This window comes from Haliaeetus leucocephalus, unplaced genomic scaffold, assembly GCF_000737465.1.
Source record: "Haliaeetus leucocephalus isolate CR32 unplaced genomic scaffold, Haliaeetus_leucocephalus-4.0 Scaffold214, whole genome shotgun sequence".
NCBI lineage: Eukaryota > Metazoa > Chordata > Aves > Accipitriformes > Accipitridae > Haliaeetus > Haliaeetus leucocephalus.
The window spans coordinates 332,536-348,884 of record NW_010972650.1 but is presented as its reverse complement, the minus strand read 5'-3'; the positions used below and the strand labels follow the sequence as shown (position 1 = coordinate 348,884).

Genomic DNA, 16,349 nt, shown 5'->3' with positions numbered 1-16,349 from the left:
AACTTGTTTGACATGTTTCATCTTGAGAAAATAAAATCAAGGAGACCGTATGCCCCTTTTCTGTAATTCTGAGCAGGGGGACTGCTGCCTGACTGCTGCCCCTGAGCAGCACTTTTTTTAAGATGAAAGGGGAACTGTTCGACGCTCTTTGGGGCACACACCACGCAGCACCGCACTTTGGGTGTTTTCACAGGGCTTTTATTGGGCTCCATCCCCTCTCCCGGCCTGCGGAGGCCCTGGGAACCGAGCCGGGAAACGCGGGGCCGGGTCCCAGGCCGCCCTCAGCTCTCGGAGCCGGTCACGGCCTGCCGTTCCCGGCGGCGCTGGAGGAGTCGGTAGGCGCGGACGCCGCACAGGTACCCGCCGTAGACCGTCAGCAGCATCATGGAACCGGAGAAGGCCTTGTAGCCGAAGTCGGCCAACTGCTTACCGGATACCATGGTTGAGCCTGCAACACAAGGCGGCGGTCAACGGGGCCGGGAGCGATCCCTCCCCGCTCCCCTCCCGCCCTTCCCCATTCCCGTACCTGCGCCCTCGGGCTCCGCTACCACCGGCACGCCGTTCCGCTGCGGTGCGCTTCCGCCTAACGCCCCGCCCTCCCTATGTCACGTGGGAGCTGGGGGCGGATACCGCCGCGCTGCTTGCTGGGACGTGTAGTCCGCAGAGGCGGGAAGGTCAAGGCGGGAACTGCGGCGCCCCCTCGAGGCGGGAGGGGGGGGCGGCGCCGTCGCTGTTTCACCTCAGGCGTCGCGTCAGGCGCTCGGCGCCCACCGCAGCCTCCCGGGCCATGGCAGCCCCGGGCTGCCGCCCCCCGCCTCTGCAGGCACCTTCCCCAGGGGCCCGCTCTCCTCAGCACCTCCCTTGATCCTGATTTTTCTCAGCTGTGCCCTTTCCGCCGTGAGGCACACACCACAGGCTGCCCTGCAGGAGGTTGAGGCGCCAGCAGCCCTGAGGGGATTTGTCTTCAGCTGTACACGGGATGGAGTAAAGGCCGCGCAAGTCTCGCTCCGCCACTGAGGCGTTCGGAGGCCTCGACACCCTTCCTGAGGGCCCAGCCTGTGCTCACAGCTGGAGATCCTCCTTCAAGAGGATTTTAGGAGGCCATCTCCTCCAAAAGCACTAGGGCAGCTGCTGGCACCGAGCGGTGCTCTCCTCCCAGAGCTCCTTGCTAGCATTTGAATACTGCTGCCACAGCACTGCTCTGCTCTGAGGGCTCTGTCAAGCACTGAGGCTGCAAGTCACCCCCCCACCTCGTCCTTTTCCCCAGGCCGCTGCACAGCAGCAGCTCCCGAGGCTGCAGAGTCCTGCAGTGCCTGGATGTGCTGAGGCTGCAGAACATAACTCCAAATGGCAAAGGGAAGACTTTTTATAGCTCATGAACTCCAGCACTAGTGCAAGGCAGGGGGGGATCTAAAAGCAAGAGACTTGTGCGCCGGTCAGCCCCAGGTGAGACTTGGGACCTTCAGCAAATGCTGGGAGAGCCTGCAGGGGCTCGGGCACTGCCAGCAGCACAGAGTGTCAAAGAAACCCACAGGAGGAGGGAGGCACAAAGCACTTCCACAGCAGGGGAGCTAACGGCTAAATGCAAGTCCAAAACACAATTCTGGATCCTGCTGCAGCTCCAGGCAGGTGCTGGCAAGAGTTTAGCAAGCCAAGGTGGGAGACTGCAATGTGACGAGGGAGGAGAGCTCAGAGACCCTCTCTCCTATATGCACCTCGTCCAAATACTTGAGCTGGGATTCCTGAAGCACTTCAAGACAAAGGGAACTAGAAGTTGTGCCAGCCCTACAGGAACATGCTGGACTTCCTTTATCCTCCCTCCAACCTCAGTAAAGTTCCTCATTAGAGGAAGCCGATGCTGGCTACTTTCCGTACGATAGCTCAGTTGAATTTAAAGGTCGTAGGGTGCCTAGCGAGAAAGTGTGTCTAATAAAAGGCACAGAAACAACTGCAGCGCCAGCAGATTAAATTCCCCTAGCAAGAGGCTGAGCGGAGGGCTAATAGTCCTGGAAAGGTCACTCACTACGAGCTGCATTTCAAAGAAAGACAGGGACAAGGCAAGTCTGGGAAAAGCAGTTGGGAAAGAGATGAATAAAACAACACAGCATGTCCCAAGAAGCCAAGACATCAAAGAAGGGAAGGCCTGGGGTACATGGGGCACAGTGGGGTCCTGGCCCAGCTCCTGCAGGCCCCAGGTAGAAGAGTTAGGATTCTGTGCCCAGTTCAACACTGCAGTCTCAACCCTCTTGGGTCCTACAGCCAAACTTCAACACTGGAACCGCTGCTGAGAAAAAGCAAGTGGGACACTATGTTATGTTGTGACTGAACAGTGACCTGCGGGGGCATTCTTGCTGTTTCTGGGACAGCGCACAAGGGTGCAAAGCCAGGAGGGAACTGACAGTGCCCTGTTCTGCACTCTTAGCAAGTCCAGCAGGCACCAACCCAAAGACAATGATGCACTGGAGCCACAGAGCAAAGAGCACGTCTCCCCTCTCTTCTCCAAGTTTATTATTATTTTAAACATTCATAAAGTACACTGACAGTCAGAGACCCAGCAGCACTAGGACTTGGAACGGGGGCAGACAGCGAGACTTGCAGCAGCTCTGCCCTGCCAGCCCAGACAGGGATCAGTGAACCGCTGGACACGCTGGCCTGAGCAAACATGAGTGCAGTGAGCCAGCTTCAGAGGACCAGAGAGGCACGTGGTACCTGGCTGGACAAGGGGCACGTTTCAAAGGCACAGCACGAAGCATGAGACCTCTGTCCTCTCCTGTGATGTTGGAGGTCTCCTTGTACCTCTTGTGCATCACATGTCCATTGCCGCCCCGCGTGCTAGTGGGCAGTTTCTAGCACCCTCACAGGAGGGGCAGCAGGGAAAGTAAGTGTGGAACCTGCTTTCTCAGCTTCTAGAAAGCCACACATAGAAGCAAAGACCGTGCTAAGGCACAGGCTGGAGCAAGCCAGAGAGAAGGCAAAAAGCTGCTGCAGATCATTCGTCTAAAAGCAACATGACCCAACTGCTTTGTCAGGTACACTGACAAGGGTTACACAGCCTGCCAGCTGCTAAGAAAGACTGGGGCAGTTGGTCCCTGCATTGCCAAAGCCAGCCAGAGGACAAACCGATATGAGGGAAAAAAGCTGTCCAGGGACAGTCAGGGGGCATGGAATTAGCACAGGCAAATCTGTGACAACAGGGGAGTTCCCTGGGTGCAGAGGCCAGGTTTGATTGCAAGAGCAAAAAAATCTAAATAAACAGGCTCTGAAGTCTCACTCTGGAGCTGCCCTCACACACAAAGCACCAGCCGCACCATTCGGCAGGAGCAGCTGGTGGTGGCTGGGGAAGCAGCATATGGCAGGGTGGCAAAGAATGCTATTTTCTGTGCTAGTGCTTCTTAGAAAGAAGAGCGATTCTCAGCCCGTATGAAAGTCCTGAGGAGCTTCACTCACCCTGGTGGAGCCTGGCAGGGAACTGTGCCCTCTCCACAAGACAGTTAAGCCAAAAGCAACAGCAGCAAGCAGGAAAGGGCTGATATCATGCAAAGTGGCCCCACGCGGCTAATAGCAAAGCTTGTCCTCCCAGGCAGTGCCTCCTGCACGGCCGGTATTGATCAAGATGATCTCTGATGGCAGAGACCCTCCGAGAACTGAATCCATCATGGCAAGAGAAAGTGAAAGGAGGAAGACGCTCAGCCCCACTCAGGGCAGACCCTAGACAGCAGCAGAAGCTAAATGAGCCCTTCAAAGAGAGAGGGAGATCAGCAGGTACCTCTGTGCAGATGCCAGGCTTAGGCTGGCAGTGTCCAGGGCTGAGAAGGGGAACCTCTGCCCTTCCAGCACTCTGCAAAGGCTCCCAGGAAATCTGGACTCCTTGCAAAGCTGTAGCAGCAGAGCAAGTTGGTGTGGGCAGGAGCTCTCCGCTCATCTCGGCAGGACCACTGGTTTTGCAGGCAGAGCCCGCTTACATGTGCTCAGGGTGGTTCTGGAGACACTTGATGATATCAGTAACAGGTTTGCCCTTGTAGCAGATCTGATACACAGCTGTGAAGAGGGGGAACCTGTGGGCAGATGAACAAAGTCACCCCTTGCCCTGTCACCACAGCTAGCAGAGTTAGAGCACCTCAACTTCTGTTGTGACATGCAGGACCACTGGGCAGGAGCAGGTGGGACAGTGGCATGGTACCTCATCCAACAGGCCATTCCTGCCCAGCTAGTTTGATATGGGCAGTGCAGAGATTGACCTGAACAGCAGAGACACTAAGGGTGGGTTTCCCCTCCTGCAGTTGCAGGAAAGATCCCAGCCCCACCCCAAAAGAGCAGACAAGAGAGATGACAGCACTCACTTCTCCACTGCGTTCTTGCTTTTAAGGATGCGATGCAGCTCAGCAGATGTCGGGGGACCTTGCAGCTTCTGCCCATTCAACAGCTCCTTCTCCAGCTGCTCGATAGACTGAAACAACCCAACAGTGAAGGAGCTGGACCATGCAACCCCATCTGCTGCCCCACATTCCTTCCCTGGAACCAGGCTGCGGCACTGGGCGAGTGAAGGCAGGATACCATGGTGCTAACTGGGTTCACCTCCCTGCCTGCTCGGCAGGCTGATGCAGATATCAATGTTGCCTGCTCCCCACTCTGCTTACCTTCCCAGTCTTGGCAAAAGCCTCAGCCACCTTGCGGTTGCGGCCACCATAGCAGGTAGTGATGAGGTCAGCGATCCCACAGCTCTCCAAGAAAGTGGAGGAGGTGACAGGGCCCTTACAGAAGAGTTTGGCAAAGCCAATCATCTCCATCAGTCCCAGACGAATCACGGCAGCCTTCGTGTTGTCTCCATAGCCAAGCCCATCACAGAAACCAGCTCCTACAGCCACAACGTTCTGGAAAACAACAGCAGTGTGGAGGGATCTGTTCCCAACGGAGCTCGGGACTTTGCTGTGTCTGTGACCTGCCTATGTAATCCCAAGCACAGGCTTCTGCCTGCCCCTGCCTATGCCGATGATCATCATCCCTCCAAGCAGCTGAACAGGACACATCCGCAGTTCCCTCCAACATCTGGCCTTTGACCCAACTGTCTCAGTGGGCCACAGTGCAATATCCAGTGGGCTTCATTCAACTGGCAGCCTCCTCCCCAGAGCTCCCTGCAGAGCCCTAGAGAACCGCAGGCTCTGCTAACCAAGACCTGCAAACCCCGGTGAGTGGCTCACCCACCTTGAGAGCCCCACAGATCTCTACAGTGTCAGCCTCCTGTACCACCGTCACCCGGAAGTTTGGTGTCTGCATCAGATCCTTCAGCGTCTGCCCATGCTGCATGTTCTTGCAGCCTGATGAGACAAAGGGAGAAGGAGGAAGGTGATGGGGGCAGACACTAAGTTAGGACTCTGCTGCTTTCCTGCCCAGTGGTGCGTTCCTACAGCACAGCCCTTGCAGCTAGTGCAGCAGCAGGAACCTATTGCCCATCTGATGGACGTGGCTAAACATTTGCAGGTTCACAAAGTGCCAAGCACACATTGCCTGGCAGATAAGCAAGGTTCAACCTTGGAATTCCCACAAGATGGGGACAATCCCTGCCGCTGTGTCAAGCAAGACAGAAATGATATGCCCAGTAGATTAGAGGCATCTTCAAAGGTTGCAAATTTGGGTTTGGAGACTGCTGTTCTCCCTGTACCTGCAGTGTCCTGCATGAGAGCATTTCTGTGTGCTCACAGCGATAGCATGCTCTGCTTATACCCCTCCAGTCTCTGTGGCCTCCTGCCCAGCATGTTTGCTTTTGTTTAAAATACACTTTGAATCCCACAACTTCTAACCCAGCAAACTGTTCTGTTGGTTTTGGCTGCTGTGCATGATTCACAAACAGTGTAGAGGATGTTAGGAACAGTCATCAAATGAACTTTCAAGCAGCCCGGGCTGGCAATAACATGAGATCCAGGTGAGCGTCCCTTGAAGCCCAAGGAAATGAAGGTGGGAACTCTATTTCCTAAAGGGTCTCTTAGCATCCACCCCGTTCATTTGTGCCAGGCAGACTGCCTGATGCTCAGAGTCCATGCTGGCAGGAGCTTTTAGACACACAACTCTGTTCTTAATGAAGCGAGCAATCACATCGTAAACCCTGTGAATGAGTTCATCCAGCTCCTAAGGAGTCTCACTGCCTCCACAGGGAAAAAGGGCCAGCTCACCCTAGGCAGCAGTAGCTTAAGCTGCACCATGCTCACCCCTTTGCCTCTTCCTGCTTGTCAGAAATGAAGGCTGCTAATGAGGAGGGTTGCTGGCTCCTTACCGATGGTTGTTTCACAGAACTTCTCTTCTGCCACTTCACTAGCAATGTTGGCCCCCATGAGGACGCTTATCTCTATTCCCAGTTTCTCATGGATAATGTCTGAGATCAGCCTCAGCCCATCTGGTCCTTCATCCACCCCCTGGGAGACAACCAGGGACAGAGATGAGCACCTGCTCCCTCAGAGACCTGGCACCACCTGCCCCAATCCTGTCATTGCCTGTGCTGCAATGCTCCAACTCTCATCCCAACAGCCCCCCCAGTGCTCAGCTGCACCCCACTCCTCACAGCACTTGAGATCCCCCACATTCCCTCACCCTTCTCCTCCACCAATACACCTCTATATCCCCATGAAGGCTCTGCCCCCACTTCCCACTCTCCCCATGCTCCCCCATAACCCAGGAGCCCAGTTTCTGCTCCAAAACCCCACGATTCCCTTTGCAGCCTCTTCAAGTCAGGCTACTTCCAGCTAAACCCCCTTAGCCCAGTGCCCCAGCAAACTGCCCAGGGAAGCACCCCTCCTGCTCACACCTTGATGAGCGACACCCCGACAGCATCTTTCTTCACATGGCCCTTGAGCTGGTCGCAGACTTTGCCGATAAACTGATGGGGAACCACGAACAGGAGGATGTCAGCCCCAGCACAGGCTTTCAGCAGGTCTGGCTCTGCTACCTGGAGAATATGATTGTCATCAGGAAGTTGTATCTGTAGTTGTGCAGTGAGTGTGTCCTGAATCCAGGACAAGGGGAGCAGGGGCTTGAGAGTAACTGCTGGGGGCTTCCCTGTAAGGGAAGGAAGGGCACAAAGTCACTGCCCTGAGGTCCCCTTCCAGGGCTGGCAGGGCAGAGGGGCTGGAGCAGAGCAGGACGAAAGCAGCCTGAGCTGGTCTCACGACAAGCAGCGCAAAGAGCCGGGGTCATTCTGGGGACCTCAGCAGGCCAGTGCCAGCCGTGGGGCAGCAGGACCCACAGGCTCTCTGCACGCTGCCGATGCCAACTCGGAGGCAGCCACATGGCTTCAAGCCCAGCCTGTGGGATACCAGAGCGGGGGGCAAAGGTGGGCAGCGAGAGCAGCCAGGGCTGCAGCTCGTCCAAGCACAGATCAAGGTCACTGGGAGAGCGTAACTGAGTCCTGTGCAGCCCGGTGCATCCCCTCCCTACCTTCGCACACCCGGTGCCCAGGGCACCAGAGCTCCAGCAGCTCCCGGCAGAGCTATTTATTACCTCTCACCAGAGAGAGCCCGGCTGTCGGCACCGGACCTTGGGCTCAAAGCAGAGACGCCGCCAGCAGGCCACACTCACCACGTTGGGGGGCAGCTTGTACCCTGGCAAGTACTTCACATTTTCGTGCTCCGTGTTGATGATGTCAGTGAGCCGCCGGCCCCCCACCTCCTCCTCCAGCACCCACATGTTCACCTGGTTCTCGAAGGTGCTCAGCCGCGCCGCATTGGTGCCAGCGATCTTGGCTATGACCGAGCCCCTGTGTGGGCAGAGCAGAGCTGTGGGCAGCGGGCACTCAAGCCGCTGGCACCAGTAAGCCCAGTGCACAACAGGTCACCAGGGGTCCTGGTGAAACGGGAACAAGCTTGCACCGGGTACCATGGGGCACCGGTGGGAGGACAGGGACCGCGCCGTGGCTCGAAGAGGGGACCCGGGTGTGCGGGCAGCAGGCGCTCACCAGTTGCCAGAACCCACGACGCAGACTTTCTTGCCACCCATGGTGCGGGGAGCCAGGGCACTGCGTAGCGCTGACCCCACCGGTGGTATTTCAAGCCCGCCCGGAGCAGGGGCGGCCCCGGCCCGCCTCCGGCTCCGCCTCGCCCCCGGGGGGAACCGGGCACCGGTGGCAGAGGCCGGCCGCTTCCCCAGGCACAGCCGGTGCTCGCAGCAAGGTGGGCGGCAATGCGGGGTTGCACTGCAGGTGCAGATTAGTCCCCTGAAGCAAAGGTAAAATAGCTCAGATCTCAAGTCTCAGCAGAGCCGGGAGTCGTGACTGTAGAGCCTCTTCCCCTTTTTCTGCATAAAAGCATTTTATTCTCCCCCTCTTCGTAAGAAGTGCCATTTTCCCCTCACAAGTAAAGAAATATGAACCATCTGCTTGCAGACCCAGGGCACAGCCTTAAGCAGCAGCACTAACTGCCTGACCTTAAGCAAACTGCCCTTTCTTCTATACACAGAGGATCTCTTTCCCTTGCAGCGAGGGCTTACAGGTTTTCTGTAAAGCACTGTATTTCTACTTTTATAAACAAGGCAGGGTGAAGAAAGTAATGCCCCTTTTGCATAGTGTTAAACCCTTATATGTAAACTTTAATACCGTTTCTTCAAAATTATGCCTGACTCCCATGGGGCTTGTAACAGGCTGTCACAATTCTGCAAGGCAGCAGAATGTGGAAAGTGGGCTGCTTAGATTTAATCAGCAGCTTGGCCACTGGATTTCCAGTTTTGCTCAAGTTACTTTGCTTATTTACCACAAAAGCACTTTGCAGAGGCTTACCAGACTCTGCAAGCTAGGAGATCCTTACATGAAAGGCTCTCTATAAAAGGCCAAAATATGAAGAATATTTTCTCTCCAGTCTCTTAACCCACTTGGCTTTGTTATTAAAAAAAAAAAAAAAAAAAAAAAAAGTAGACATAATCCTGTCCCTTCCCAGGCAAGTAAATGAAGTGTCATCCACTAAGGCAGCTGCTGAAAGAAAGCATGCTGTCAGCACAGAAGGAGGGAGGACAGCTTCCTTCGCAGGAGGCTTTTATTAAAACTGGGTGACGTCTACAAGGATACAGTACAAAAAAAAAAATTTGGTCCATGGAAAAAACCGTAATATTCAGTTAAGAAAAGCAGTTATTCTGCAACAGCTATGTTTGCCTACGCAGTACTCAGCATCCTTCATGTGCGATTACCCTGAGGAGTCAGTGGGCTGCTTCATCAGCACAAAGACCTTCACCCCAGTACCACAGAGGAGCCATTTCATAAGGGGGCAAGGAGAAGGGAAGTCGAGAGTCTATTACTCACAGACATGTAGTAACACAGACACAAGGAGTAGGGCCACCCAGGCTCCCAAATTCATAGCAACCTTCCCAACCACACCAAAGCCAGGTGCAGGGATGAGAGGTGTTCGTCCATAACATGACTTTGCAGCTATTCCAAGAGAATATGACCAACTTTCAAGTCCATTTGCATTACAGTCCCAAGCAGAAATACTGAGATCCAGGTTAAGAGAAGCCATTCTCTTACACCTGGCCACTAGTTCACTAGTAATTCCTTCCATGAAGAGGCATCTGGGCTGCTACTCCCCATAGTAGAGAAAAATCTACTTGTACATTCCTGAACCATGCTGGGCCTTATGGCAGCCCCAGAACCTAAAACTTGACTAAAAACCACAGGAGCTTCAGCATGGAAACACCTGCTAACTTGTATATGCTTGCAGCTATGTCTGCTCCCAAGGACTGTCCTGTTACGTCCTCAGGTCTACACGAAGGAGCCTCTGGTCCCCATAGTAATTGACACAGGATAACTGTCCCAAAGGAATGAGCCTACAACGCTGCGCCCCTGCACAATTCCACCAGGCATTTGCTGCATCCCCTCTCCCTGCTACAGGGAAAACAGCGAGATGGCTTGCTGGAACCGCAAGTGTAGGTCTTTTGAAGTGCAGAGAAGTCCCACCACTCCAATGCTTCCACACCCCTGCAGTAAGCCAATGCCTCATCTCCCCTGTGATCCCAGCCTAGGACAGTCTGTCAAAGAACATGAAGGGAAAAGGGCAGGGAAAAAGGGACAAGGGAAGAAGCAATTCTCTACACAGTTCAGTAACTTCCCCAAGGAGGAGAGTGACCTATGAGGCAGCCCAGTGCAGCAGCACCCTCCGAGCGAGGGAGTAAGGGCAGGGAGGTATGTCAGCTCATGGCATCCTGCCCAATACATCTCCTGGCACCTTGCTATAAAACGAGGCAGGGAAGACACTAGCCACAGAACCCCACGCTTACAGCAGATCCAGGCTTCCCAGACCCAGGTCTCACGTGTGCCACAACTAGATGCTAGTTGGCGAGGAATGGGCTGTGGTTTCTGAACTTGAGAAAGGCTCCAAGTCAGCAGTCATACTGGCTACTGGGGACACTACAGGCAGTGCGGAGTCAAGGGGAGGCTCTCGGAAGCCTTGGGACTGACAAGGCAACAGTCAGGAAGAAAACCAGGTAGAAATGTGCTCGTTGGAGCCTGTCTTGCTTGCCACACCCCAGAAGACCCCAGGTGTCCTGGAGTTGTCCCAACAGGGGCAATGCCAGGATGAATAATGATGCGGGCCTCGCTGCCGGAGTGGGATTATGTGAGCCTTAACAGTGTACTCTGCAGCTCTCTGTCTCCACAAATAGCTGTGATGCCTTCTGGTTGGGGAGGAGCGGAGCAGCCTATGTGTTACGGATTCCCAGGGCCTGCTCCAATTCCTGCCGTCTTTGCTGCACCTGCAAGAGAAGCCAGAGTCACAGCACTGACATACTTAGATGGTGCAGCACCACAGCATCCAAGTAACACAGGATCCAGCTGGAAAAGGGTGAACTCAAACTGGGACCAAGACGCATCAGCAGTGTCTGCAAGTGAAGCTTAGCACTCCCGCTTTCCACTGGCAGCGTCTGTTCCCAAGGAGTGACAGGTACTCCGAGCCACTGGGTATGGAGGGGGACCCCTGCTCAGGGATGCTCACCTTCGAGTAGAAGTATCTGCACACAGCTTCCTGAGCCCACGGCTGGAAGTAGAACTCAGCTCTACGCTCCTCTTCGGGATTCCCAACAACATCAGTCATTGTCTGGAGAGCACAAAGGACGAAACAGTTCAGGGAGTGCAAAAGCTCTGGCTGTGCTGAGCAATCCCACACTCCCTCCCCCTTCCTCAAAGAAATTTCAGTACAGTCAGGTCAGGTTCTTACACTCGACTCCAATTCTAGTCTTGCTTTCTGAGCAGGAAATTGCCTCTCTCTTTCTCTGTGGGAGCTGGTTATAATGAGGGAAGCGTGTGACTAGATCCACCTTCTACACAAGACAAAGCTTTTACCTTTAAATCCCGGCACTGGGACTGTAGCCAATCGTTGATGAAGCCCTGAGGATCTCGGGCAAAGCTCAGCATGAACTCGCGCTGGGTCTTCAGCTGGTTAATTGTCTCTATTGTTTCATGAATCTGAAGGAGATAAGCACAGCAACTAAACTGCTGAAATAGGGGAAAAAGTCAGACAGAAACATCAAGAGACCCAACACGTGAAGGCAAATTCTTATACTCCCTGGTTGACTTGTAACTATTGGATAGGATTTTCATTTCCCAGTTTCCTGCTCTAAATATTACCAATTTTCCCACTGATCATTTGCTTTAAAATTACACTTCCAGGTAAAGCCACCTGTTTGTAAGCATGGCTCACCCCAATCCAGCTTCCAAATGCACAAGAGAGCAAAGCTGAACTCCTCTCCTGTTCAGGGCTCACCTGCTCCAGGGACACGTTCCTACCCAGCAATGAGGAGGGCAGACCTGTGGGAGCTCTTCCTACCTTGTTATCCAGAGCAGCAATTTCCTGTTGACTGGCTGTGGACAGCAGAAAGGAATTCATCTGAGTTTTCAAGGTATCATCCACTTCCACATCAATGTCATAGCAAGCTGTTTTCTTCTGGTCATTTGGGTCAACACTAGGGGCATCCACAAGAAAGAAGCCAAAATAAGTGAGCAGCTCAAGAAAGCACCACATTGCAGCTACTGTAGGATGATGCAGCATATGGACTGCAGGCAGGGACAAGCCACGCTAGTGTTAGCTTCAGCTCTAACACCAAGCAGCAAAGCTCCACTGAGGGCTTTGCAGCACAAAGACCAAGTGATTGCTCCAAGCAGATTTCTATCTACAAAAGTGTAACGCAAAAGACAGCATGAACGTGGGAGTGCCTTGTGGAAAAGAGAGATGTGATAAACGAAAGAGGCGGCTGTTCTTGTACAAAGAAACAATGACAGGCAACACGGGAGCTACTGCTGAAAACTAGAACATACTACATCGTCTTCCCGTAGCAGCCTCATCCACCCTTTCCACTCTTCTTCCTAGAAAGATGAAGTGGACCAGTCTCACCTGATCACATGATTAATGATGATCGGTTCTGGGGGCATAAGCAACGCATGAAGTCTTTGTGGGATTTCAGAGAACTTCATCCGCTGAGATTCAAATATCTGTGACAGAAACACAGGGCTAAGGAAAGGAAGGGAAGCTCAGTGCCAGTGATCACTGGCTGCTGACAAAGAAAAGCTGAAACAGTGTCGTGGTTTAACCCCAGCCAGCAGCTAAGCACCACGCAGCCACTCACTCACTCCCCCTCCACCCAGTGGGATGGGGGAGAAAATCAGGAAAAGAAGTAAAACTCGTGGGTTGGCATAAGAATGGTTTAATAGAACAGAAAAGAAGAAACTAATAATGATAATGATAACACTAATAAAATGACAACAGTAGTAATAAAAGGATTGGAATCTACAAATGATGCGCAGGGCAATTGCTCACCACCCGCTGACCAACACCCAGCTAGTCCCCGAGCGGCGATTCCCCGCCCCCACTTCCCAGTTCCTACACTAAATGGGACGTCACATGGTATGGAATACCCTGTTGGCCAGTTTGGGTCAGGTGCCCTGGCTGTGTCCTGTGCCAACTTCTTGTGCCCCTCCAGCTTTCTCGCTGGCTGGGCATGAGAAGCTGAAAAATCCTTGACTTTAGTCTAAACACTACTTAGCAACAACTGAAAACATCAGTGTTATCAACATTCTTCGCATACTGAACTCAAAACATAGCACTGTACCAGCTACTAGGAAGACAGTTAACTCTATCCCAGCTGAAACCATGACAACCAGGACAAACAGTCACTTGTTCCAGCCACACTTACCTGCTGGAGGTATTTGTCACAGATGACATACTCCCGCTCATGGGGGTCCTGGAGCTTGTGGGTCTTGATATATTGCCACAATGCCTGGATGATCACTGGACGGGTCTGAGTGTGAATCCCCAAGAGACGAGCCAAGCGGGGATCCAATTTGAACTGGGGAGGCTGAAACAAAAAGCATAGAAAGGTGAGATGGCCACAGACTCGGCTAACAGTACATGACCAGCACTGTTACTCCCGACATCTTACCTGGTAATCCAGCATCAGAAGGACAGTGCAGCGCACGTTTACATCCCCTGGCCTCTTCACCTGGAAGCCATCTGTCTCCTGAGTTGTAGCAGTCCTGTGCCACTGGAACAGGAGAGGGCATTTAGAAGCACCTGCACACTTGGTTCCTTTTGCTCCCACTGCTTGGCACCCACCAAGCTTGCCAGTAAATCCCACCCACCTAGAGAAAGTGCACCTTATTCCCCACTTGAAACAAGAGTTAATACATTTGTTCAAGTCAGAGGAAAAGCTAAGATAAGAACTCAAGAGCTCCTGGCTCCCAGCCACTTGTTCAAGCCTTAAGAATCCCCACCTCTCAAGTAACGAGTGATACATAAACCCTGCCTGCTGAAATATCAACCCATTTTTAGAGGTAACAGAGCAAAAAGCAGCTCACCTCTACTAGGTGATTGTCAGGGCCATACAGGTCTTTATCGAGTTCAATGACCAGAGATTTAAAGAAGGATGAGAACTTTCTTTTCTGCTTGGTGGCGTCATATTTGGACAAAGCAGACTGCAAGCAACACAGGAAGGAAAAGTGTTAGGACAGCAAGTCTCAGCACTCAAGCACAGCCACCGTGCACGACAGTGTTCCTTTAAGTTCTGAACGCCTAAACTCACCAACATGTGCTTGAAAATCAAGTTCCAAGTCAGAAAGTGAAAGACTGGAGTTAAAGATCAGCTTGCAGGAATTAAATCACTCAGCAATTACATACAATGCAAGTGCCCTCGTTCTCAGAGCCAGGGTACACAAGTGCTACTGATCTGCTCTCACCAGTAATTCTTATAGCTATAAGAACTTTGTATAACTCATGTTATCCATGGGGATACCCATCGGTCTCCAAGTTGGGCTCTCAGTCTCGTCACCATCAGACTCCTTGGAAAACAGAGATGAAGGACGATATCAAGCCCCTAGCTATGCTCTCAGACACTAAGAAACTGGTTTCATTGCCAATTCCAGATCCAAAAAATCACCTCTGTGGTTGGGTATTTCACACTTACATCTTCCAGCAGCCGTCCTTCCACCCGAAGCTCCCAGGAGGCGACTGTTCCTTCACCATCCTCTGCATCTGACTTGGCTGGATTGAAGGTATTGGAGATAAAAATACGTAGCTTTCGTTTTTGCTAAGAGAAAAAGCACCGGCTCAGCGTTATCTCTGAAATAAATGGCTTACTATCTTGCTTATGCTTCGCTAAAACTAAGCTTAATGTTTTCAGCTGCCTGATGTCCCCCCCTCCTCCTGTAGCAAGGAAAGAGGCATTTCTGGTTCCACTCCTTGGTTACGTCTGGAGCATTAAGACTCCTGATATGCCACTCTTACAGGGACATGACCCAAGCTTCAGTGCCCTCCTGCTGTCTTAACTAAAATAAGAGCCTCCAAACCTTGCTTATGATAACCATGAACGTAGCCCTCCCCTACCTTAATGGGTCGCTTCAAAGCCTCCTGGATATCCAAGCGTTTCCTCATGATCGTCTGGTCCAATTTCCTTTCAAAGGCCAGCAAGTCCATATAGGCCTGAGACTCAGGTACAAGTTCACGAATCTACAGCCAATCAAGAATGCAAATCACTGTCAGCTCCCCCGCACTTCTCCAGCCTACTTCATATCAACACAGGCTGCAACTGCATGTGCCACTCACCCTCTGAGGTAGAATTTTGTCAGCCATCTTCTTCTTTTTAGCGCTGTTAAGGAAGAAGATGCACACACAGGCATGAAAATGGCAACCACTTTCTGCAAATTAACTGTAGGCATTCACAAAGGGAGGAAGACGATGGCGTATTCTCTGGTTTAGTGCTGCGGCATTAGCACTGCTCTCAGCCTGGATGCCAGTCTCAGGCCCAGGCTCTCACTTTCAGAAGCACTTATCGTTACCGTCAGTGCAGAGTCAGGCTCTTTATTCCCCACAGCCCCAGCCAGGCCTCCAGCACTGCAGAGCTGACAAACCCTGCAGCAGTGTGACTAACTGATTACCTGAACGTTTCACATCCCCTATGAGAGCTTAGAAAGCGGGCTTACATCAAGTTGGAAAGGGCGTGCTGACACAATGCCTAACCAAAGTGACTCTCCAGCCTCAATTAGCTTCAGATTGACCTGCACATTAAATCAAGGGATGAATTACCAGCATTACTGAGAAATCACATTATGCTGGCAGAAACACAACACAAACTTGCTCCGTCTAGCAGCTGCACGTTATTTTTTTTATCTGGCAGCCCCCCTCTCCCAGAGAAGCTGCACAAGAAAGCCGATGTCCCTTTCAGCCACTCCACAAGAAGAAGCCACAAGAAGCCCAAGCACAGCACGAAGGCAGATCGCCCCGGACGCAGCCAAACAGAAAAGCTTTGTGCCGCTAAGGGCAGCCAGCCGATTACACCGAGTCTGTAACTGACACTTCCCATCGCCCCGCGCCCGCCACAGTCCCCGCTTCAGCTCTCCGATTTCGGGGGTGCCTGCCTGCACCCCCAAACCCAGCCTTTCTCTGGGGAGCCTTTGGGGAGAGAGGCAACGCATCTGGTCTGTGCTCCCACCTGGGGATGCCCCATTGTCCGGGGATATCCCGGGATGCCCCGGGATGCCCCCCCACTGCCCGGGGTTGCCCCGGGATGTCCCCCCGCTGCCCGGGGATGCCGACCCTTACTTGTGGTTGCGGTTGGGCACGGCCTGCGGTTGCACCTGCTGGAGCTGCTGGGGCGCCGGTCTCTTCCGCGCCTGGTCCAGGCTGGCCTGCGCCATCCCGGGCCGCACCGCCGGGCTCCCGCCGTAACCGGGGGGCCCCATGGAGGGACCCTGAGGTGCCAGCCGGCTGCCCGGTAACATCCCGGGGCGCTGCGGAGAGAGGAAAACGGGTCCCGTACCCACCGGGAGGGACCGTTCCCGTTCCCGTTCCCGTCCCCGTCCCCGCCGCCCCCGTTCCCTCCCGCCCTGCCCCGCCCCG

The 16,349-nt window shown here is 53.3% G+C and overlaps 3 protein-coding genes across 4 annotated transcripts; all 3 read right to left on the bottom strand.

Annotated features, from left to right (window-relative positions):
- Nucleotides 1-281: 281 nt before the first annotated feature.
- Nucleotides 282-586, bottom strand: LOC104831165 (cytochrome c oxidase assembly protein COX14 homolog). The gene is made up of 2 exons (XM_010566562.1): nucleotides 527-586; nucleotides 282-448 (listed from the first exon to the last, which is right to left on the bottom strand). The coding sequence occupies exon 2, from the start codon at nucleotides 438-440 to the stop codon at nucleotides 282-284; it is 159 nt and encodes a 52-aa protein (XP_010564864.1). The 5' UTR covers nucleotides 441-448; nucleotides 527-586.
- A 3,372-nt stretch (nucleotides 587-3,958) lies between these two features.
- On the bottom strand, nucleotides 3,959-7,983 carry GPD1 (glycerol-3-phosphate dehydrogenase 1 (soluble)). Of its 2 annotated transcripts, none has more exons than XM_010566510.1 (8): nucleotides 7,943-7,983; nucleotides 7,567-7,744; nucleotides 6,797-6,937; nucleotides 6,269-6,407; nucleotides 5,203-5,315; nucleotides 4,638-4,871; nucleotides 4,341-4,447; nucleotides 3,959-4,055 (listed from the first exon to the last, which is right to left on the bottom strand). In XM_010566510.1, the coding sequence occupies exons 1-8, from the start codon at nucleotides 7,981-7,983 to the stop codon at nucleotides 3,959-3,961; spliced, it is 1,050 nt and encodes a 349-aa protein (XP_010564812.1). The 2 variants fall into 2 exon arrangements, with proteins under 2 accessions (XP_010564812.1, XP_010564813.1); XM_010566511.1 differs by having other exon boundaries at nucleotides 6,797-6,868.
- A 1,121-nt stretch (nucleotides 7,984-9,104) lies between these two features.
- Nucleotides 9,105-16,234, bottom strand: SMARCD1 (SWI/SNF related, matrix associated, actin dependent regulator of chromatin, subfamily d, member 1). The gene is made up of 12 exons (XM_010566508.1): nucleotides 16,053-16,234; nucleotides 15,057-15,099; nucleotides 14,838-14,960; nucleotides 14,419-14,541; nucleotides 13,814-13,930; nucleotides 13,399-13,500; nucleotides 13,153-13,314; nucleotides 12,354-12,451; nucleotides 11,790-11,925; nucleotides 11,306-11,428; nucleotides 10,959-11,060; nucleotides 9,105-10,719 (listed from the first exon to the last, which is right to left on the bottom strand). Exons 1-12 carry the CDS (start codon nucleotides 16,229-16,231, stop codon nucleotides 10,666-10,668), a joined length of 1,362 nt encoding a protein of 453 aa, XP_010564810.1. The 5' UTR covers nucleotides 16,232-16,234; the 3' UTR covers nucleotides 9,105-10,665.
- Nucleotides 16,235-16,349: the final 115 nt, after the last annotated feature.